Raw genomic sequence first — 22664 nt, 5'->3', positions numbered from 1 at the left:
GTGTGCTGTGGGTTCGGGGGGTGTTGGTGGGAGTTGGGGGAGGGGGGACAAAGGAGGAAGGGTGGTTTTCTCTTGGACAGGCGCAGTGATGTCTGTGCGTGGTGGGTTGAGCTATACGGAACGGCAGGACGGAGTAATGAGCGTGGCATGGTTCCTCTTGCGTCACCGTCATTCGGTCTTGGTGGTGCATTCTCTCTGATATAGAGCGTACATTTTCTCTCCAGCGTGTATAAAGTGCGGCACAGCCAGCCGGTTTAGAGAGACCTCCAGCCATCGATTATCAAATTCATTTACATGCGTAGACAGGGAACAGAGCTGTTGCCGTCTCTAAAACCTCGTCTTTGGGTCTCGGTGTCTAAATCTCGCGGTCCCTACCAGGGCCACCCATCTGATTATGCGCCGTGGGGATATCTGATTTGAACGGTATATTGTGTATAACTCTGCTTCAACGCATACAACGCCACGCCAATGCAGATCCAACTTGGACACCAGTTGAACAAAAGAGAAAAAAGCAACTTAATTTAAACTGGGGAATCATCCTGCCTCGTCCTACTTGGCCCTGGCCCCTGACTTGGCCTCGGGTCAGATACCGGCGGCGGCCTCTCCTCTGAAGAAGACCCTGCCAGTCCGGCCTCTAAATCCTCCCTGCGGGTGGGAGCTACTGCCCAACTCGCAGAACCCGCGCTCGGAGAGTCCGCCACTCCTGTTGGCCTTGACTTATTGCCCCACCATTTCAACCCAAATACATTCCTTGCCAGGCTCTGAAATCCGCCTGACGACTGCCTGGCCGTGGATTTCCTGGCCGTAAAACCGGGGAAACCAGTGGATTTCCGCCGTTTCTTGAAGTTTACCCGTTGTGATGGCATAAGTGGCTCGGCCTCCTCGGCTGCTTCGCCGGGGACAAGGTGGCGAGACTCCGTTGTCCCTCGTCTTGTTGCGAACGAGAGCGAATGTCGATGGCCGGGTAGAGTGGTTGACCGACGTCTACTGAGCGCAGGGGAAGCCGGTTCTGGTGTGCTGCGGTCCTCGAGCTCATCCCAGATCTCGGCGCGCTCTGCCCAACGGGATGAGGCCGCCCTTGTAGAGCGGGTCATTGGGCTTTGTCTTTGGGACTCGGAACCAGCAGGTGCCATGGAAACATCCGGAGACTCAGGTAGCGCGAACGTTTGATAGTTGGACTCGGTTGATGATGCACCCTCGTTTTCACCAAGGAGAGCAGAGCGCAGTGAGACCTCCTCGCCATCTTCCTCGCCGTCTGTATCCTCGATGAGCCCGAGACCGGGTGCCAATGTTGATTGCCCAACGCCTGGTGTGTGTTGCTCGTCGCTGAGACGCCATGATAGCGCAAGTACACCTGTGAGGAGAATGACGGTCCCGAGAGTGATGAGGCATGCGCGTAGAGGGTTAATGAGGTCGGTCTGGCGGAAGTAGATGAGCCCATCGAGGATGGCGATTATGTTGTAAATGCAGAATATCAGCGGGTACAGAACGGATGTCGAGACCAGCTTGAGGCCGCGGTGAAGATAATAGAGTTGGGTCAGCGCGAGAGTGACGAGGCTGAGAACTAGCATCCACGACTGCCAGTGGACGAATTGATTGTCGCCGTCGGCGATCGTCCTGACGATCAGCTCAACGGCTGACTTGGCCACGAGAAGGGAGTGCGCGGACAAGGTGCCGCTTATGCACCCGTACGAGAAGCCTCGCGCGAGACGGAATCGGGGGTCTTGCATCAGCGTCGTGAAGTGGCTCACGAGTTCGGTGGCGATGGCGAGGCCGATGACGAAGACGGCTTGGAAGGACATCCAGAGCACGAACGGTCGTCTCCCCAATAGGTCCAGCAGCTCGCTCAGCTTGTGCGCCGGCGAGGGGATCGCGCCGAAGATGGCGATTAAGACGGCGCCGCCGCAAACAAGCAATGTCCCCCACAGTGACCACCTTGTAAACGGTTCTCCGAGTATGAGGGTGGCGCAAATTGAGTTGAAGACCAGGCCCGAGGCCTGAAGTGTCGACAGAACCGGCAACGGGAGCGTGGATATTTGAACCGAACTTCCGACTATGTTGGATATGATGAACATGCCCATCCCCAGCTGCCACCTCCTCCTTCGATATGGCGGCCGCCTCACATCGTAGGGTGCCTTTTCGTCTTCGAGTATATGCGACTTTCGTTGGAGTGTGAGGCCTAGGCTCTGAACGCTCGTGGACAAAAGGCCGACTATGATTCCAAGCTACGTGTTCGCGCTCATATTAGCAACTGGAATGGCTTGATTTACCAAGGGAGAGGCGGATCAGCTTACAGCTATGCTCCCGCCAGGAGAGATGCCGCCTATGAGCCCCATTGCGGTGGCGGCAAGAGGCTGCAGGCGGTGTACTATCGGAATCGCATGAGGTGGTAAATGATCTGAAGATGCGCCGGTTCGGTTGGAGGGGTGGAGGAGGATGTAAGCTTTGTTCGGGGGATTCCTCTGGTTTGGTGGTCGTGGTTGGCCGCTGGGTGGATCGCAGGCCGAATAGCGGACCGCCGGTTTTTGATCAGATTATCGCCTCGGTGCTGCGGTACAGGAAATCTTCAAACAATGACGCCACCCTTCGGCAAATCGACGTGGGCTGCGTGAGTGTAGGCGGGTGGTGTTCGTCACGACCACGGGGGTTACGGCTAGCGATCATGCGGCGCGGCCACCCGTCGTGGGGAAGCGGCCCTGAAGCAGCCCAGCAACACACCGGGTGCGGCACAAGTGTGAGACAGTGGGCCGTAGGGCCTCTTCAATCGTCGTCGCAAATGGTCAGAGGGTAGTCGCCAAAGAAAATGGGTGCACTTGCGCTCTGAAGGCGGAATGGTTGGAAAAAGGACAAACAGGCGAAACGTTGGGCCCTCTCCGAAGTCCTGGCCCCTGGCACGTCGACAAACCTCTGACGCCAACTCAGATGGTCAGTGGTGCTGTAGGCCAATGCACTGTGCGTCTGGGCTTTGTTGGGGCGATGAATGCAGTGAGGTGAAGCAACCACATCCAGCCGGTCAGCCACGGGTGCTGAAATTGTGGCTGGTATTCATTGTTCCCACAGGGAGACAGGCCAACCCGACGTTATCTTATCGGGCGGGACTTGGCAAGGTGGGGTGGTGCTGTGGCTGGCGTTTTCCAGGTTGGAGGTTGGCAGGCACGCAGGTTGGCCGTCAGCCCGCGCCTTTGCCAAGCCGCTGTAGCAGGTCACCCATGTCTCGAGCAGCTGCGTCAACGGCGCTGTTGGTTGACACCCTCAGACACACCCCAATACAACACCAAGACCACGAGGTTTCCGCAGTCCACCGAGTCCGGCAACCCTCTTGTGTAAACCCGCACCCCGTCCCTCAACGAAACCGACCTTTCGCTTGATCACCACCTTCAAGCTCGCTTGCTTGCTCCCCCTCTTCCGCCTCGAGCTTGTCGGACCCGCACCCTTCCAAGTCCGCCCAACAACCACCCCGTCAAGATGTCGCAAATTCACTCCTTGTCCGACGACCAGGTACGGCAATATCACCAATCTCAAGCTTTGCGCAAGACGCTGCTGGGCTATCCCCAATCCAACATTAGCCACGCTCAGCGCCCACCTTCCCCCCTTATGACGTCCCCCACCCACATCACCACCACCTGAGAACCAATTCTAACGAGGACATGCTCTCACTAGGTCGGACAAGAGCTGCGCAAGATGACGGCGTTTATCAAGCAGGAGGCGACGGAGAAGGCGCGCGAGATCGAGATCAAGGCGGACGAGGAGTTCGCGATCGAGAAGTCGAAGCTGGTGCGGCAGGAGACGGACGCCATCGACACGGCGTACCAGAAGAAGTTCAAGCAGGCGACCATGTCGCAGCAGACGACGCGGTCGACCGTGGCCAACAAGACGCGCCTGCGCGTGCTGGGCGCCCGCCAGGCCCTGCTCGACGACATCTTCGCCGCCGCCGCCGACAAGCTGGGCGACGCCGCCAAGGACCCCGCCCGCTACGAGGACGTCCTCAAGGGCCTGCTCCTCGAGGGCTTCTACGCCATGAGCGAGCCGGAGCTGCAGGTCCGCGCGCGCAAGGCCGACTACGAGATCGTGCGCAAGGCCATCGACGCCGCCGCTGCCGAGTACAAGGAGAAGGTTGGCAGCGACGTCAAGGCGACGATTGACGAGGAGAACAACGTGCCGGATGGGAGGTAAGAATTGGCTAACCAGCTGGCCCCCCCTGATATATTGCGGACGAGTACTGATGTAACTTGTTTAATCCAGCACTGGCGGTGTGGTAATCGTTGGGGGCAACGGCAAGATCGATCTCAACAACACCTTTGAGGCGAGGTTGGACCTGCTCCGGGAAAGCGCCCTTCCGGCTATGCGCGAGGCTCTGTTTGGCAAGAACCCGAACCGCAAGTTCTACGACTAAGGCTCGCCACTCAACTATTGGCGTTGTTTGCATTCCACAGCATGGGTCGTCACGGGATATTTGGGATTCACGCATGACAATCTGTCTGGGAATGAGCTTTATACATCATTAATCCGAAGCGGAGCCGAGCCGAGCCAAGCGCTAACGGGGGTATCTCTAGGGTTTGTATGATAGGAGACAGGGAGTGATTTGGAGCGAGATGGAGAATTCAGAATAACGTGCACCGATGCTGCTGCTCCTCAAGTGTTGCTCTAAGGAGTCTTGGGGGGTGGCCCCTTTTTCAAGAACCTCTTCATAAACTGCTGCTGCTTGGGGCGCTCGAGATCGTCCTCAGTTGGATTGAGCCCAAAGATGTCCTCCTTGGGACGGGGCCGTGTCCGGACGACATGTTGTAGCTTGCGCTCAAAGTCTCTTAGTTGGACGCGGACTTCTAGCCTCGACATGTAGGCAGCGCCCTGCTCGTGGATGTTGGACCACAGTAATTTGATCCTACGTGACAGCTCGTCGACATCGGTATTATACTGTTTCACCGCCTCCGGGCTGGTGTTTTCGGCTGGCGGCGATCCATCGCCAACCGCGACGCTCAGCATCTCGGAGAGTGCTAGGAGCTCAACATAATCGGTGTTAGTGCGATCTACGATGAACTCGTCGGCCTGCTCAAGACGATCGATGATAGATCGGATGCTGAATGTGTCTTCTGGCGAAGAGAAGGCTCGGCGAGGGTCATCGAAGACAAAGACGAGGGCCAGCCGCCGGCGCAGCTCGATCAACTTTGTATGAAGCGGTGGGACGGAAGAGATCGCATTCCAACGGAAGGTAGCCTCTTGGGTATGCCAGTAGAGCGAGTCGCCTACGCTTCCGCACTAGGAAGGGTGAAGTATGTCAGGGGTCTGGAAGCGAAAGATCCGCGGACAGGAGAGGGTTCCTCACGAAGTTATTCCAGATTCTCCACGGAACGGCCAACACAACTTGTAGCAACGCATCTTGGTACTCTGCTGCGACTGCTTCATCCTCACGTACGAGGTCGTCGATACCGAGGCGGAGGAGAATGGACATCGTCCGTGTTAGTGCTTGGGTCGTTAAAGCGTGAGCTGTCCCTGCCAAAATGCGAAGCACGCTCTGGAGGCGGATTCGGCAATCTTCTGGATAAGGGGCGCCGTTCTCCGAGTTTCCGCTTGGTTGAGATCTCGTCGCAAGGGCTCGCTCTGAAGCTCCAAGGTCTTGAAATAGCCCGACGACCTTATCGTCCAGCAGAAGTCGCCTGATCTGGTCTGAGCAGACGCCAAGGAGCCGCATATATTCGCCTTGCAGCTTCCTGGACTTCGCATATGGTGCCTCATCCAGCACCCACAGGAAGATTCCGTCCGGCAAATTCTGCATCCGACATTGGACATTGTAGGGCAGCCCGTCTTCAAAGATCTCGGACCTATGCTTCTCTTGGCCAAGGAAGGCCCAAACACCAGTGGCTTCGGCCTTGGGGAAGGGGCGCCGTACTTGGATCGCCGTGCTGTTAGGTTGATTCTGGCGATCGAAAAAATACCACTCCTTCCGGCCGACCGTTGCCTCGGTCCGTTTTACCGCCTGCATCAGTCTCCCACGATTCCCCTCGTCCTGGCTATCCTCGGGATCGGATAACACATCCAACATTGTGTCGCGAAGGCCAACAGGCTCCTCGTTCGACATCGCACGGTCGCGTGCTCTTGGGGATCCCTGGGCTATGAGGGCCGCGGTGCGGTGCTCACCCTCCTCGACAGCGTCGTCCGCCTCGGCATGCTGAAGTAGCGCCCTTATATCAAACTTGTGGTGTTTGGTATTGATGGTCAAGGGTGAGGAGTGGAAATCCAGCACCCTCCGTTTTGCCTTGGGCGTTGCGTAGACATTGGGGCCACTGTCCGATGCTACGGGGAGGGGGTTGCGTGGAAGATTCGAGAACAGCTCGGGAAAGTCATCATCGGAGCCGAAGTCATCGTCATCCTCATCGTCTGAACCCCGGATTATCGCGTCGCGGTCCCGGAGCGTTGACGCAGGGATTGGTGGGGAGGAAGGAAAGTGAGCGGGTGATGGTGAAGGCGATGGCGGGGGAGGGGTTGGTGATGCTTCCGTTCTCGGCTCCGCTTTAGGTGGTGAGCTCTGCGGCGATTTCGAGACTGGCTTAAAAAAGCTAGTAATGTTGCCGTGCCTTGCCATTTCGGAGAGAAATCGACATCACCGATATTCATCTCTTTCGTGGTTGGTACATTTGTAGATTGTTTCGTGTCTCTCGCGTTCTTGGCACTCCGACGCGTCGCCGCTCGCGGGCTCGCATGGAAAGCACTGCATGATTTAGGAGTTACCTCGTTACAAAGTTACCGTAATTTACACTGTGGGTCGAGGCTGTGACAGTTCGTCCAAGAAGGAGCGGAGCAGCCATGGAACTTCGCAAAATAAAGGAGAGATTTGAAACCGCCTGGGTGCACGGAGCACATTGTCAGTTGTCATAAAAGGCTCGGACACAACACGTGAGAGAAGGTCGTTCTTCTGATTCGGTTTCCAGATTTGTTCAGGGGAGAGGCTGTCTTTGATGAACGTTGGCTGAATCTCGACCTCGGGACTGAACGGTGGCAGCACTTTCCTCTCCATGCTCGAAGGGATAACTACCTACCTAGGTAGGGAGGTAGGTATTGTGGATGGACGTTTGTCCATAGTAGGTAATCCTTCAATGAAGGCCGGGGCGGGCGGAACCGCCTGCCACTGAATCACTATGATCCATTCCTTTCCGGGAATTCGGTTGGAAGTTTTCTTGCTCATGACTATTACCAGCAATGACCCGGCTTCTCTGCTCGTAAGCGGGACCGAGGACGCTTCGCATAACTGGACCTGATCGATTCTTCCCGGGTTGAGCTGAAACCCATCCACGGGTTTGGAGAGGCACCGACCCAGCCGTTGTAAGGCCTTGATTGGATGAACAACGGCGGCGCAGTCGTTCCCTCGAGAGCGTTTACGATGAGGGAACAGAGCAGAATGTTTCACTCGCCCGCGGCGTTCTGACAACGAAGGCCGAAGGCACTGCCGCGAATCTGCGGCAACGTCCACAGCGCTGATTCCAATCCGCCTTGCCACGAGTTGAGGCGGTGTTCGTCACGCAAGAGGTTGGTTATCTCGCTTTCGTCGGGTAACTTGTGAGTCGATGAGAGTAGGCAAGTCAGCGCGCAGCGGGTGTCCCGCGTGCCATTCTCGGCACAACGCACCTCCCTCGAAATAGTTCATCAGACGTTCAAGGGTGGGGGTCGCGGATGCGAATACCCTCATGTCATGAGCTTTCCATCGTCGTGAACGAGTCGGTGAAGGCATTTTTCAAGACAACGGAGGAAAGCAGGGCCGCAATCCCACGATGGGCCGGGTCGGTCACCGGGGTTCAGCCAAACCCCGAAAATGGGGTAGATCGCTGGAAACCCCGGGAGGGGGAAGGATTACTCAGTCCGTGACGAGATCGCCAACATCCCAAATTGGATATTCCCGTCTCGTCTCCGCCTTCACCCCCGCTGGTCGGTTAACACATGCGTGCGCTACCGGCCACTCCGGGGCAACAAGAATTGACTCAAAATCGGGTTCTTTGGAAAAGATATCGCGGCCGCCGAGCGAGGTCATGCCCGGTGACAGTATCGCTGCGAGTTCAAGCATGTTCAAGTTTCGTACTAATGATGGCTGACTTGGGTCATATTCGAGCACGTTGTATTGTCAAGACTGGATTTCACGGCGAAAAGGGCACTTCGGATGCTCTGGAAGCTGTCAGAAACGAATACAGCGTTGCATGTTACCCAAGGTTACGGCCCGGGATATTACTGCGTCGCAGACGCAAGCAGCTTGGTCGAAAACTCAAGCTTCCAAGATCAAGCCGAGACCGACCAGGCGCAAGCCCCACTCTTTGGCACCGCGACGCCGTGAAATGAGAACCCGCGCTGACCAATTCAGGGACCTGGGCACCGGGCTGGGATCCTAGCGGGCCCCCCGGTTCTGCTGTTCTGGCCTTTTTTGTCCAAACGAAGAAAGGCACCCCAGAGCCTTTGCTTCTCGCAAAAAGTACGGATTCGCACCATCCAAAATCCCCCCTTTTCCTTGACATTCATGCAATCGCGACCAGGGAGCTACCAAATTTGTCTCTCAGGTTGTTGACTGCCTGGGCCTGCCCGTGCCATAGCGTCGTCCTCTCGTTCTCTCTGCTTGCGGAACCCCGACTCTTCCGGCCCACCTATTCCCCAGCAGCGCCCAGCGCCGCCCGCGCATCGAAATCTCTCCCTCGACCGTCCCCGGGTCTCGCAACGGTCACGAAACACGTCGCCCGCCACGTTTTCGCCCAGTCTGCCCCGTACTCCTTTATTGCCGTTCAATTCTTGGCCGCTTCTGCACTGAATTTCTCGAGCGGCGATTACAACTTTCCAAGCACGACACATCTTGGACGATAGATTCGTGCGGTACCTATCGCCTGAGACCCCACCGCCACAGACCCGACCCATCGACGCGCCAAGCTCGAATTGTAGCGGCCTCGAAGAGCGACTCGGCCAAGTTTGGCCAGCCTGGCGACCATTTCGGGGTGATCGGGCCCTGCCCGCGATCCCACCATCATGGCGTCTCCGCAGGGGGGGGCAGGAGATGGTGTTGAGCCAGACTTTTCCATGCAGCGGTCCCGATGGGCTACTCGGAAGTTGACGGTGAAGAGCAGCTCCATAAAGCGTCTCTCGCTAATGGGGAGGAAACACACCAACAAGGGCATGGCGAACGAGAAGAAGAGGGCATCTGGAGGGACCGACGCCTTGCCGCCCGCCGATGAGGAGCAAAAAGATGACACCAGTGTCGAGGAGGAGGTCTTCGATGGCCCGGGGCCGAGGCAGCTATTCTTCAACAACCCTCTGCCGCCCGAGCTTCAGGACGAGGACGGGTACCCGTTGCAGCAGTACACGCGAAACAAGATTCGAACCGCCAAATACACGCCGCTCTCTTTCGTTCCCAAGAACCTGTTCTTCCAGTTCCAAAACATCGCCAACATTTTCTTCCTCTTCCTCGTTATTTTAGTTGTAAGTCGGCCCGCGCTCCGCTCCTTGGCAGCGGGAGAGTTGACAAGAAGCCAATTGTTAGATCTTCCCTATTTTCGGCGGTGTCAATCCCGGGCTCAATGCCGTCCCCCTAATATTTATTATCTGCGTCACGATGATCAAGGACGCCATTGAAGACTACCGACGGACGAATCTCGATAACGAGCTCAACAATGCGCCCGTTCACCGGCTGTTGGGCAAGAAGAACGTCAACGTGCGGGAGGATAATGTCTCGGGGTGGCGGAAGTTCAAGAAGGCCAACTCCCGCTTCTTCGGCTCAATATGGCGCGCGATGGAGGGGCTGTGGAAGAAGGACGAGCCAGGCCACCAGACCTTCAAGACGGCCGACCCACGCATGTCTATCGAGACAAGGACCACCCCTTGGGAACCCGTTGCTTCGCCGCATTCTCGCCAATCGGTCGCCTCGGCACATGAAGATATCCAAATGACGCCAGTGCCGTCGCCCTTGCCCCGCGACGCCGATATGCCCACGATCTCGTCCTCGATGGGAAATGAGGCGCTGCTCTTGCAAAATCTCAAGGGCGACCTGATCAACAAAGAGGTGCCCATCTCGGGAGATGCGAGGTTTCACAGAGATGCTTGGAAGAGCTTGGTGGTCGGGGACTTCGTGCGCATTTACAACGACGACGAACTCCCCGCGGACATCATCATTCTGTCGACGTCGGATCCAGATGGCTCTTGCTACGTGGAGACGAAGAACTTGGACGGCGAAACTAACCTCAAGGTTCGATCGGCTCTGCGATGCGGGCGGACGCTAAGGCATGCTCGCGACTGTGAACGGGCCCAGTTCGTCATCGATAGCGAGCCGCCGCAGTCGAATCTCTACAAATATAACGGCGCGATCAAGTGGCAACAGCAAGTTCCCTGGGACCCCAAGGCCGAGCCGAGGGAGATGTCGGAGCCCGTCGGTATCGACAACATGCTTTTGCGGGGTTGCAACCTCCGGAACACGGAATGGGCGCTCGGTGTCGTTGTCTTCACCGGTCATGATACAAAGATCATGATGAACGCCGGTATCACGCCCAACAAGCGGCCCCGTATTGCGAGAGAGCTAAACTTCAACGTCATCTGCAACTTCGGCATCCTTCTCGTCATGTGTCTGATCTCGGCGCTCGCGAACGGCATCGCCTGGGCTAAAACGGACGCCTCCTTGACCTGGTTTGAGTACGGGTCTATCGGAGGGACCCCGGGTTTGACTGGTTTCATCACCTTCTGGGCCGCCCTCATTGTTTTCCAGAACTTGATTCCGATCTCGCTCTACATTTCGCTAGAAATTGTGAGGACCGCGCAAGCATTCTTCATCTACAGTGACATTGGGATGTATTACGACAAGATCGACCAGCCTTGCATCCCCAAGTCGTGGAACGTCTCCGACGACGTCGGTCAAATCGAATACATCTTCTCGGACAAGACGGGCACTCTAACACAGAACGTCATGGAGTTCAAGAAGGCGACCATCAACGGGCAACCGTACGGCGAAGCGTATACCGAAGCCCAAGCTGGTATGAACAAGAGATTGGGCGTCGACGTCGAGGAGGAAGCGAAGACGATCCGTGCCGAGATCGCCGAGGCCAAGGTCAGAGCACTTCGTGGACTTCGGCAACTTCACGGCAACCCGTATCTTCACGATGAAGACCTAACCTTTATCGCTCCCGATTTCGTCGATGACCTCGCCGGTAAGCACGGCCCTGAACAACAACAAGCGAACGAACAATTCATGCTGGCCCTTGCCGTCTGCCACACCGTTATTGCCGAGAAGCAGCCAGGGGACCCCCCAAAGATGCTTTTCAAGGCTCAGTCTCCGGACGAGGCGGCCCTGGTGGCCACAGCGCGTGACATGGGGTTCACTTTTCTCGGCTCGTCAAACGAAGGGATTAACGTAAACGTCATGGGCACTGACAGACACTACACCGTCCTTAATACCATCGAGTTTAACTCGAGCAGGAAAAGGATGAGTGCGATTGTGAAGATGCCGGATGGCCGGATTTTGCTCTTCTGCAAAGGCGCCGATAGCATCATCTATGCTCGTCTGAAGAAGGGTGAGCAGGCCGAACTCCGGCTAGAAACGGCGAAGCATCTCGAGTTGTTTGCCGTTGAGGGTCTCCGGACGCTTTGCATCGCTCAAAAAGAGCTTACGGAGGAGCAGTACCGCGAGTTTAGGAAAGAACACGACGTAGCCGCCACGGCGCTAGAAAACCGCGAGGAGAAGCTCGAGGAAGTGGCCGATAAGATCGAGCGGGACCTCACCTTGTTGGGCGGAACTGCTATCGAAGATCGTCTCCAGGACGGCGTTCCGGACACGATCGCGCTGTTGGGTGACGCCGGGATCAAGCTCTGGGTGCTCACGGGCGACAAGGTCGAGACAGCCATCAACATCGGCTTCTCCTGCAATCTGCTGAACAACGACATGGATCTCATCCGTCTCCAGGTCAATGAAGACGAAGCTAGCATGGCGACCGAGGAGGAGTACCTGGCGATTTGCGAAGAGCAACTCAACAACGGCCTGGCAAAGTTCCATATGACGGGCAGCGACGAAGAGCTGAAGAAGGCCATGAAAGACCACGAGGCCCCCGCCGCCACACACGCGCTCGTCATCGACGGCTTCACGCTTCGCTGGGCGCTGAGCGATTCCCTGAAGCAAAAGTTCTTGCTGCTGTGCAAACAATGCAAGTCGGTGCTCTGCTGCCGTGTCAGCCCCGCACAGAAAGCTGCCGTCGTCGCCATGGTAAAGAAGGGGCTCGATGTCATGACTCTCTCGGTAGGAGACGGCGCCAACGACGTGGCCATGATCCAGGAGGCGGACGTCGGCGTGGGTATTGCCGGTCTTGAAGGGCGCCAAGCCGTCATGTCGGCCGACTACGCCGTCGGCCAGTTCCGTTTCTTGCAGAGATTGGTGCTGGTCCACGGCAGGTGGTCGTATCGGCGCTTGGCAGAGTCGATCAGCAACTTCTTCTACAAGAATATGGTGTGGACGTGGTCCATCTTCTGGTACCAGGCCTTTACCGATTTCGACATCTCGTACATTTTCGAGTACACGTACATCCTCCTGTTCAACCTCTTCTTCACATCGGTCCCAGTTATCCTTATGGGCGTCTTGGATCAAGATGTGAGCGATACGGTGTCGCTGGCGGTGCCCCAGCTCTACCGCCGCGGAATTGAGCGGAAGGAGTGGACTCAAACTAAGTTCTGGTTAGTGTTCCTGCCCCGGCTTCCTTTCTCGTTTGGCCACCTTTTGCTAACATGACATCTCCAGGGCGTATATGGTTGACGGCATCTACCAGTCCGTCCTGAGCTTTTTTATCCCGTACATCTTCGTCATCCTCACAACTACGGGGTCCGCAAGCGGGCTTGATGTCTCGGAGCGCACACGGCTAGGGTGTTATATTGCCCACCCGGCTGTCCTCACCATCAACGCCTACATCCTTATCAACACATACCGGTGGGATTGGCTTATGCTTCTCGTCGTTCTCATCAGTGACGTCTTCATCTTTTTCTGGACCGGCGTGTACACGTCGTTCACCTACGCCGCCGGGTTCTATCAGGCCGCCCCGCAAATCTACGCGGAGTTGACCTTCTGGATGTGCCTGATCGTCACTCCAGTCATCTGCCTCCTGCCGCGCGTTGTGATCAAGGCCATGCAGAAGCAGCTGTTCCCTTACGACGTGGATATCATCCGCGAGCAAGCCAAGCGCGGCGACTATGCCGATGCCGACGCGGCAGCTGCCGCCGCCGTGAGCGCGACCGAAGGTATCGAAGACTCATCAGCCAAATCGTCGTCCTCGTCAGGCAAGCTGTCCGGGCGGAGCAGGAAGGCGAAGCACGCCCAATACGCGAGCGTCGACGAGGACAGACGGCCAATCTACCCGCCCTCGATCGCAACGCACAACACACGCACGCAGAACGGGAGCGACGGGACGACGTACATCATGAGCCGGGCCTCGGCCGAGCTCCAGCTCCAGCAACAGCGGGACCAGCAGCAGCTGCAGCTGCAGCAGCAGCAGGATGAGATCGGGGCGGAGCCGGAACGCGCTGCCACGCGGCCGTCGATAGACCGCTGCAGGCCGTCGTACGACAGGGTACGGCGGTCGATGGACCGGGTGCGCCCCAGCTTCGAGGCCAGTAACGACTTCACCTCGGCGGCGCGCCTGAGCAGGATCGAATCGACGCATTCGGCGCAGGGGCTCCCGGGCCAGCGGCGGTTCAACCTGACGACGGTGAGGAAGCGGGGGTTGTCTGCTTTCTCCAAGAAGAGTATTGATCCATGATATGACGGAAGAGCAGGAGTTTGGACTGTATATGTGATTTCTCGTGTGGTATCGGTGATGGGTCTTTGTTGTCCCCCGTTTCTTGTTTCGCGTGTTTCTTTTTTTTTTTTTGATCACCCGTCTTGTTAGATATCCCAGCAGGCGGCCATGCATGCGTGCATGGAAGGGAAGTTGCATGATATCCCCCCACCCCCACCGACATATGCGGAGCTAGGAGGAGAGAGTTGAGGAGGTGCAATATTGTCGGTGTTAGACTTGTTCGATGCGAAAGATGAAGGGAGGAAAAAGTTGGTTGGGGTCTGGGAAGGAAGCGGGACTGCCCTCTGGTGGCTGTTCCTTGTTGCGGTTATTGCTGCTCAGTGGTTGCTGCTCCCCCTCTTCCTTTTTCTCTCCATCGCGGTTCTTCCTGTTTTCTTTTTTTTTCCATGGCATACGGCGTTTTGGATGGGATACATTTGCGACGCTGAGAGGAAGTTATGTTCCAAAGCGGCTTGAACTTGCGTTGTTGCTGTACAATACAAGAGCCATTTTGCATATATACCTCGTTGAGATGATACGAGTATGTTGCCTGCAGTTATTCGTGGTTCGGGACCAGTATGTATACCCTAGCTCAAGCCTTTCCGGCGGAGTCGAAAGCGGTCCGCCGGGGACTCGATCGAGTTCCCGTTTCCATTCCAACGACAGCGCCAAGGATTCGGCTCTGGCCGCTGGGGATGTGGGTCGTGAACCCTTGCGGCCGCTGTGAGTTTCCCCTGCCAAGCCCCTGAGCCAAGCACCAGAAGCCCCATCAAAAAGTGGTGTGACGCGACAAGATCGATTCAACGCCTTGCGCCCTGGACGACTTCACGTCTTTCCTCCACGAACACCCGCCCTTCTTTACTGGTGTCGGGTTCACAACTAGGCCAATCACATTAACACCTACCAGCTGAATGTACTGAGACCGTGCTGCTGAGACCGTGCTGGACACAAAAGCCGACGACGATGGCGACAGAGGCGGTGGGGAGTCTGCTCGAGCAGCTCCGTGTCGCGGCTCAGGACCTAGGGTGAGGAGAGACCGTCACAGCATTTGCTTCGTAAGACTTACAAGCATTTTAGACTAGTCGATATCCCGGAGTTTGCATGGCCGCTCCTCTGGACGGGCCTGGGCGCCCTAGCTCTCCTATATCTTGCGCTTCACGAAAACGACCAGCCGATCCGCTACAACGTCCCTTCGCCCAAGAGGCCCGACAAGGTCGAAATTCTTGACGAGCCTGCCATCAAGGTGCGCCATCGTCGAGTGTAGGATTTCTGGTTACCATAACATAGCTGACGATGTTGGATCCAGGCCTCCGGCTCCACCGCCGTTCAGTGCTATGCCCCCGCGACCGGGCAGTTCCTCGGCCTCGTGAACCCCTCGACACCAAACGACATCAACCGAGCCATCGAGCAGGCACAGGCTGCCCAGACAAAATGGGCTACTACCTCATTCCGTGAACGCCGCGCCGTTCTGCGTTCCCTACTCCAGTATGTCCTGGATAATCAGGAGGAGATCTGTCGCGTGGCCTGCCTCGACAGCGGCAAGACCATGGTGGATGCGCAGCTGGGGGAGGTCCTCGTGACGGCCGAAAAGCTCCAGTGGACCATCAAGCACGGCGAAAAAGCCTTGCTCCCTTCGCGGCGGCCGACGAACCTGCTCATGGCATACAAGCGCAACACCGTTTACTACGAGCCCTTGGGCGTTGTGGCCGCCCTCGTCAGCTGGAACTACCCCTTCCACAACTTCATCGGGCCCGTTATCAGTGCCCTATTTTCGGGCAACGCAATCATGGTCAAGGTCTCGGAACAAACAGCATGGAGTTCCTCTTTTTTCACCAACATTGCCCGCGGCGCGCTCATCGCTCACGGCCACGACCCAGCCCTCGTCCAGACCGTTGTCTGCTGGCCGCAAACAGCAAACCACATCACCTCCCACCCCGGCATCTCCCACATCACCTTCATCGGTTCCCGCCCCATCTGCCACAAAGTCGCCGCCTCCGCCGCCAACTCCCTAATCCCCGTCGTCGCCGAACTCGGCGGCAAAGACGCCTGCATGATCCTCGACTCGGTCAGCAAGCGCGACCTCCCGCGCGTCATCGAGATCCTCATGCGCGGCTCCTTCCAGGCCTCGGGCCAGAACTGCATCGGCATCGAGCGCATCGTCGCGACCCCGGCCATCTACGACCGCCTCGTCTCCATCCTCGAACCCCGCGTGCGCGCCCTCCGCCTGGGGCCCACCGCCGACATGGGCGCCATGATCTCCGACGCCTCCTTCGCGCGCCTCGAGGGCCTGATCGCCGACGCCGTCCGGCACGGCGCCCGCCTGCTCGCCGGCGGCAAGCGCTTCATCCACCCGGACCACCCCAAGGGCCACTACTTCTCCCCGACCCTGCTCGCCGACGTGACCCCGGACATGGCCATCGCCAACGAGGAGTGCTTCGCGCCCGTGATGGTGCTCATGCGCGCGCCCGCAGCAACCGCCGAGGCGGTGCTGTCGGTGGCCAACGCGCCGCACTTCGGGCTCGGCAGCTCGGTGTTCGGCAGCGAGTCGGACCCGCGCCTCGCGCGCATCGTGCGCGGCGTGAAAGCCGGCATGGTCGCCGTCAACGACTTCGGCGCCACCTACGCCGTGCAGCTGCCCTTCGGCGGCGTGGCCGGCTCCGGCTACGGCCGCTTCGCCGGCGACGAAGGCCTGCGCGGCCTGTGCAACCTCAAGGCCGTGTGCGAGGACCGCGCGGCGTGGCTGGGGATCCGGACGGCGCTGCCGCCCGCCATGCAGTACCCGGTCATGGACCAGGAGCGGAGCTGGCGGTTTGCGAGGGGGGTGGTGGAGGTGGGGTATGGGATGGGGCTTGTAAGGAAGGTCGGGGGGGTGTTGGGGATTATGAAGAATAGTTAGGGGGTGTTTGATGATGGAAGGAGAAGGGGAGGGGAATGTGACCGCCAGGAGCATGTATAAATGGGGGGTATCCGCAAGGGCAACACCCGCGTTCGCGGTCTGATAACATGACATCTAATACCTTAATTTATTGAAACCAACTTGTTGAAACCAATTCCTGTTTCTTGGTGTATATACCAACAGGGCAACTTCCCCGTCTCCCACTCCTGTGATACCGAGACCTATTCTTACCAATTGTCAAGATTCGACGCCCCCCCTTCCCAAACCCCAACACAAAGTTTGCCCCCTATCACCTAAGCAGTCGGGATAGCAGCGCAATAATCGGAACAGTACTCCATTTACACATGTACATACCAAGCGCTAACCCTAATCCCTATACTGCAACCCCCATCACATACCCCCACCCATGAACCCCCTAACCCAAAACCCTCTCTCTCAACCCGTACGTACTTAAAGAAGGGTATCCCAATCGTCTACTCAGCCACCCATCGCCCTCCCATCTAGGTATCCTCCAGCACCCCCTTATCCCAGAGAAGAAAAGAATGAAAGAAACCCCCCCCGAAGTGTGTGTATGTACTTGAGGAAACCCCGTCCCGCCTTACGTTGTCCGTTCGGTTCAGGCTCCTTCCAGCCTGCATCCGCACGAGTCCCCCGGAACGTAAATGAGCGTCAATGGCTGGCCGAGCTGTAGAAAGATAAACGCCCCCGAAATCCGAATGCCAGCTGTCGTGTGTATAACCCCCTGTGGTTCGTTTCCGTCATCAAGCGTTCTCTGCCCTCATATATTGAAAGCACCGTCTGGTCACGCCGAGCCTGTGCGGTGCGAGACAAGAGCAGTCCAAGCCAAGCCAAGATCACGCGCCCACCGTGTTACAAGCTCATGGTCAACCACTCCCATTCCTGCGGCCCGGCCCGCTGGCTTCCCGGCCCAGCCAGCGGCCGCTGCTGCATGGTCGCGGCGCCAAAACCGCTGGCAGACAAGCTCAGACTGCTAGAGCTAGGCTGCATGGCGGTCAGCGTGCTGCTCGAGCCCATGGGCCTGGACAATGCGGCGGCCTCGTTGGAGCTCGTGGAGCTCTCTGGGCTGTCGATGTCCATGCCGGTGAGCGACGAGTGCTCCATCGCCACAACACTCTTGCTGTAGCGACGCTGACGTTTTGAGGAAGAAACGGAAGGAGCTGTGGTGCGCGGGAGCGAAGCGGCGCCCGGCCCAGGGATAGGTTTCGCCGGAGCCGCAGCGATGGGGACGACGCCTTTCCCGCCGACTGCGCCGTTAGACGAGCCGGGGCCATTGTGATAGCTGGTGGGTGTGTTTCCCGATGAGTTTGCGGCCGAGGCGGCACCGCTCGCGGGGCTCTCGCTGTCATTGACACTGTTGGCTCTGTGCTGAGCCGCGGGAGGTGTGCTTGCCTGTACCGGCGGGGGGTTGGCGGCCGACGAGACAGAGAGTGTAGAACCGCGTTTGGTTATGCCTCCTGAGGAGCCGGCATTCTTTCTGGACCGGGTACTTGAACCACCAACAGGGAGACTCGAACCGGAGCCGCGGTTTCGCTTCTTGATAACATCCGTTTTCAAGCTCAGAGGCCGAACCACACCGTGAAGTTTGAGGAACAAACCGCAAGCGTTACACAAGGGTTGACCCTCGGGGTTTCGGCGCCAGAGTGGCGTTGTCTGGGTAAAGCAGTTTGTACATGTCGTAGGTGCATTGGCGTTGGCGTTGGAACTGCTCTCGGCCTGACTGCTCCCGGCCGCTTGGAGGTTGGTTGTCGATCCATGTCTCGACGTCGGAGGAGGGGACGAAGGACGGCTAGTGCTAGTAGAGGAGAAAGCCGACGCCTGGTTGGCCTCGGCAGGTGGCGAGTTTGGCGTCGACCGCGCCAACCTATCGAACGGATTCGCTCGATTGGCCAGTCTCGGCGTCGAAGACGTTCGCGGTACTTTACCGGTGCGCGCATCCGTGGTACCGAACGACTGCGACTGCGACCGGTTCAACCCCGCTCCTTCCCAGTCGCCACTCGAGTCGACGTAGTCGGTAGTCGTACCACCTATTGTCACCTGTTTCCGAGTAGGCCCGGCCGGGTACCTGGCTGCCTGCATACTGAAGTTACCGGGGAGGGATGGGTCCCATTGGAGCGACGAGCTGTTAAACCCGCTGTCCTCCATGCCCTGGGGGGAGAGGTCTTGTGGTATCGGAATGTTGCGGTCAGCAAAAGCACCGCCCTCCTCATCGTCCGAATCGGCGCCAAACGAAAACATGCTCTCTTGGCCCAAGCCAACGGCAGGGGACCGAGCAGGGAGCTCCTGCTGGAACACCCGCGTTGGGTCGACGTGGCCGAAAGAGGTCGGTGCGTTGAATGTGGAAGTCGATTCGGAACCGGTAGAGGCAGTAGGGAACATCAAGTTGCCATTAGCGCCGTACGGAAATTGCTGCCCCAATGCGTTGGCCATCCCCGTATGGACAGTCCTGTACGGGTGCTGGCGCAGATGGCGCATATCCATCTGGCCAAAATAAAAGCCATCGCCATCACGCAGGGGGTGGGGGGTGGAAACAGCGGACTGGTACGCAGATCCTGGAGGGGAATAGAAATCGGCGCCCAAGGGGCCAGAAGGCACGGAGGAGCCATTATAGAGGCTAGCGAACGGGTCATTGGCCACCATTGGCGATGTGGCCGGGGAGAAGGAGAAGTTCTGCTGGAACGGACCGGCAGAGGTAAGGCTGAGGTCGTTCAAGCGAAAGGTGTCAAGCGGGAAGGGAACTCCCGTGTGATTGGGCGGCTGGGTCATGGCGGCGGCCTGGTGTAAGTGGTCGAGCGAGTACTCGTTCAATTCCGCGTCGGCGTCGAGTCCATTTGTCGCAACGCCGCTGTTGACGGCGGGGACGTGCGGGGAGAAGTTGGCCGGACGCTTCCGGGTCTGTTGAGAGGCACGCAAGATCAGATCGCCATCACAAACAGAAAGACGTCATCGCAATACGAGGCGGGGAAAGGCGACGATCTCGTGGCAGAGCCGTCGTTTACACAACAAGGGGCGTGAACTTACACGCTGGCCGGTCTCGTCGATGCTAGTCTTGCGCGGGTGTCGAGGGAGATAGCCAAACTCGTCCTGCACCCTTTGGTGGGCGGCGACGGGCACCGACTGGGGAGCCAAGTGCTGAGAGGAGTCCTTGCGAGACTTGATGGGAATGGCGGCCGCCGTGGGGTGGGCTGGCCTATCCTCGGCCTGGCGCATGGTTTCCGGGGTCGGGGTCAAGGCGAGGCCGGCTGGTGTTCCGACGTTGTCGTTGTGGATGAAGTCGTCCAGGTTCATTGGATCCGACGGCAGCGGGGCATGCTCGGTCGACTTGCGCAATTGCGCAATCCCGCTGGGGGCATTCGCTGATGCGCCTGGAGCACGGTTGTTTCTTCGTCGGCCCACAAAGTTAGCACTCTCTCTCTTCCGCAACTGTCGAACGTCCAAGACAGCATACTAGAAACCGCGGCAAGACGAAAAACGTACTTTATCGCGTTGGCCGCTCTTGTCCTCTGCAGTTTGAGATGCATCATTCGCCACGTCAGGTTCTCCATACGCTCCTGGGCGGGAAGAAGCTGCTTCGTCCTGGCGTAAAACTTCCAGATCTGGGTGGCCAGCGGGTCCTGCCTCTGCATCTCGTCTAGGCTCTGGCCCTCACGCATCATGTTCTGCTGAAACGGCTGGAAGGCGGCGGAGCGCAGCATGTCCGGGTGGGCAGCGCCATGAGTCAGGGGAAGGTCTAGACGGGACTCACGGAGCCCGGAACGCTGGCCGGTCGGTCCTGTCGTCATGATCCTTGGTGTCCCGGTTGTCGTTGATGACATTGTGGCCATCCTAGCGCCAGAAGTAGATGCGCGATCTTGGTCGAATCGGTCGGGTCTCCGATTCCCGGGAGCGGCATCACCTGGCCTTCGTGGAAAGCGGAAGTCGTGTTCAGTCATTGTAGGATGCATCGAAGACAACGGGCTCGACGCCGCAAAAGGGTCCGTCGCGGTCGCTGCCATTGCGATGCAACGGATGAGACCCGATCGAGATTTGGGGGGATTTGGGTGAAAAGGAAGGGCGCTGGTGCCGCCGAGGCAAAGGAGAGTTGGCTCCGTTGCTCTCTCGGCCTGCTGGGCCTTCCCCACGCCCGAGTGCAGCACAGGCCGCGCTTGTGGTGCAGTGCAGTGCAGGCAAGTCCCAGGTGAGCCGGGTTCTGTGAAAGGAAACAGGCTTATGCTGGGCGGGCCAGTTCTGCAATTGCGCCGCCAAACACACAGTGTGTGTTCACCACCGGGCAGTGTGGGGACTGCGGCGAACTTGGACCTTGGCAGCAGAGTTGAAGCCTAAAAAGAGAGGAAACGATGCAAAGTGGAAAAGGCTTATTTTTCCTTTTACGTTTCTCTCAAACGGCTTGGGGGAGGGAAGGAAAGGGCCGGCCGGCAAAGTGGTGACCTTCTAGGAAAGAGTTCAAGTGGGCTCCGCTCACTCACAGCGGCTCGCTGAGAAACAGAGATGTGGCCCCTGCCCGCTGCCCGCTGCCACCGCTGGGCATGGGGCTTCAATGCAACACGACCCCGCCAAGCCTCGTGGGAAGCCCCGAGAGTTGATGGATGGAAGTGGGGAGGAAAGACCGAAGAAGGAAGAAAAGCAGGGAGTTGCTTTAATGGAAGACAAAGGATGGGCCAGCCACACCCGAAGGAGGCAGTGATCATACTGCGTAGATGTCCCGCCCACGTTGAGAAGTTACCTCGACACGCTCGAGTTCCCTCACTTGCGTCAGGACATATTTGTTCCATGCTCGGTTTTGTCACAGGCCCACGTCGCACCGCAACCCACTCGGGAACAGAACCGACAAGGGCCTCGTTCTGATGAGCTTCTCGCCCCACTGCGATTCCTCCCCACCATCACAATCATCCAGACAGTCCGCCACGCTCCTGACGCCGCTGCTGACGGAGAGAAAGCGCAATCTCGCCCGTTCTAATATCCGCCAGCTCTACGAACAGGCCATTATTATGATCCCAAAACGTTGACCACCGAAGAACGAAATGGGCCGTCCCGTGTTTCGAAAACTTGGGTCGATCGGGGGTCCCAACCTCTACTGCAAGTACGTTGTAAAATGGGCAAGCCGGCCGAAGTCACCAGTACTTGCCCCACCCGGTGAGCCGTGAAGCAGGCAGGGCGGGATGTGGGAGCTCTTGGCGTGGAATGTCCCCGCGTCGCACAGCGACATGTTCGCGATGCGGCGTCAGCCGTTGTCATGATCCTCGGGGCCACCCCAATGGCGTCGTTCCAGGCCGTTGGCTGCTTGTGAGCATGGGCAAGCAGACGGGGGCGGGGCATTGATGGGCCTGGGTAGTTGATAACTTGACATAAATTGTCATTGCTAACCTCTCCTCTTGAATGCAGTGTGCGCTCGCAATAAGGAGAGGAGACACAGTCAGGCGCCCGCGCGGGGGCACCGGGTAGTGTACCAGCTTCGACGAAGGCCCGGCACAGGTCATCCGCTCGAGTGCGCTGCATCGACAGATCAAGCCACGGATGTTTGGGTGGCCCCCAGCCTTCACGGATGGGGGTTGAAGGCCACCCAGTCTAGTCGAGTCGCCATCCCACGTGTATATTCAACGACGGCGAGCAACGACTCAACATGCCTGTTTTTCAACAAGCTTGGAGCCGTTAGTCGACATTCTCTTCCCATTCGGCAATATCAGTTCGGGTCAGATCCGAGCTCCTATCAGCGGCGTTATTGTCCCTCGCTCTTAAGAAGTCACACAGTAACTAGCTGACATGTGCGCCTGTCCCACCGCAGCGACCTGTTCTGTCACCCTGCCAGAGCTGCCCGTCACCCCACCTCCTCGGGGCGGGACGATGTGCGCGAGAGTCTGGCCTCTGCGGGGTGCAGGTCGCTGCTCTGGCGGGGGGCCCAGCGGTTCCAAAAAAGGGGAACAGTACTTCGCATGGACGTCAATTGGTGAGCGGGATACAATTCGAAGTTGGGAGTCTTTCAGCAC

General features: G+C 58.1%; 6 protein-coding genes across 6 annotated transcripts; 3 read left to right on the top strand and 3 right to left on the bottom strand.

Annotated features, from left to right (window-relative positions):
- Positions 1-397: 397 nt before the first annotated feature.
- B0H64DRAFT_71886 (magnesium transporter NIPA-domain-containing protein) lies at positions 398-2548 on the bottom strand. Its single transcript, XM_062808662.1, has 2 exons — positions 2295-2548; positions 398-2225 (listed from the first exon to the last, which is right to left on the bottom strand). The coding sequence occupies exons 1-2, from the start codon at positions 2334-2336 to the stop codon at positions 522-524; spliced, it is 1746 nt and encodes a 581-aa protein (XP_062661826.1). The 5' UTR covers positions 2337-2548; the 3' UTR covers positions 398-521.
- Positions 2549-2831: 283 nt separating this feature from the next.
- B0H64DRAFT_415088 (ATPase, V1/A1 complex, subunit E) lies at positions 2832-4393 on the top strand (the record flags this gene model as incomplete). Its single annotated transcript, XM_062805077.1, has 3 exons — positions 2832-2834; positions 3661-4169; positions 4243-4393. 3 exons carry the CDS (start codon positions 2832-2834, stop codon positions 4391-4393), a joined length of 663 nt encoding a protein of 220 aa, XP_062661825.1.
- Positions 4394-4556: 163 nt separating this feature from the next.
- On the bottom strand, positions 4557-6822 carry B0H64DRAFT_71876 (uncharacterized protein). The gene is made up of 2 exons (XM_062808661.1): positions 5324-6822; positions 4557-5256 (listed from the first exon to the last, which is right to left on the bottom strand). The coding sequence occupies exons 1-2, from the start codon at positions 6578-6580 to the stop codon at positions 4645-4647; spliced, it is 1869 nt and encodes a 622-aa protein (XP_062661824.1). The 5' UTR covers positions 6581-6822; the 3' UTR covers positions 4557-4644.
- Positions 6823-8994: 2172 nt separating this feature from the next.
- Positions 8995-13748, top strand: B0H64DRAFT_317993 (uncharacterized protein; the record flags this gene model as incomplete). Its single annotated transcript, XM_062800363.1, has 3 exons — positions 8995-9444; positions 9506-12678; positions 12737-13748. The coding sequence occupies 3 exons, from the start codon at positions 8995-8997 to the stop codon at positions 13746-13748; spliced, it is 4635 nt and encodes a 1544-aa protein (XP_062661823.1).
- Positions 13749-14555: 807 nt separating this feature from the next.
- B0H64DRAFT_353823 (Aldehyde/histidinol dehydrogenase) lies at positions 14556-16662 on the top strand (the record flags this gene model as incomplete). Its single annotated transcript, XM_062801516.1, has 3 exons — positions 14556-14791; positions 14844-15009; positions 15073-16662. The coding sequence occupies exons 1-3, from the start codon at positions 14730-14732 to the stop codon at positions 16660-16662; spliced, it is 1818 nt and encodes a 605-aa protein (XP_062661822.1). The 5' UTR covers positions 14556-14729.
- Positions 16663-17532: 870 nt separating this feature from the next.
- Positions 17533-20675, bottom strand: B0H64DRAFT_318741 (uncharacterized protein; the record flags this gene model as incomplete). The annotated part of the gene is made up of 3 exons (XM_062800404.1): positions 17533-19575; positions 19702-20062; positions 20158-20675. The coding sequence occupies 3 exons, from the start codon at positions 20673-20675 to the stop codon at positions 17533-17535; spliced, it is 2922 nt and encodes a 973-aa protein (XP_062661821.1).
- Positions 20676-22664: the final 1989 nt, after the last annotated feature.

This window comes from Chaetomium fimeti (assembly GCF_033439085.1).
Source record: "Chaetomium fimeti strain CBS 168.71 chromosome Unknown B0H64scaffold_2, whole genome shotgun sequence".
Classification (NCBI taxonomy): domain Eukaryota; kingdom Fungi; phylum Ascomycota; class Sordariomycetes; order Sordariales; family Chaetomiaceae; genus Chaetomium; species Chaetomium fimeti.
This window is presented reverse-complemented; position numbering and strand designations above follow the sequence as displayed.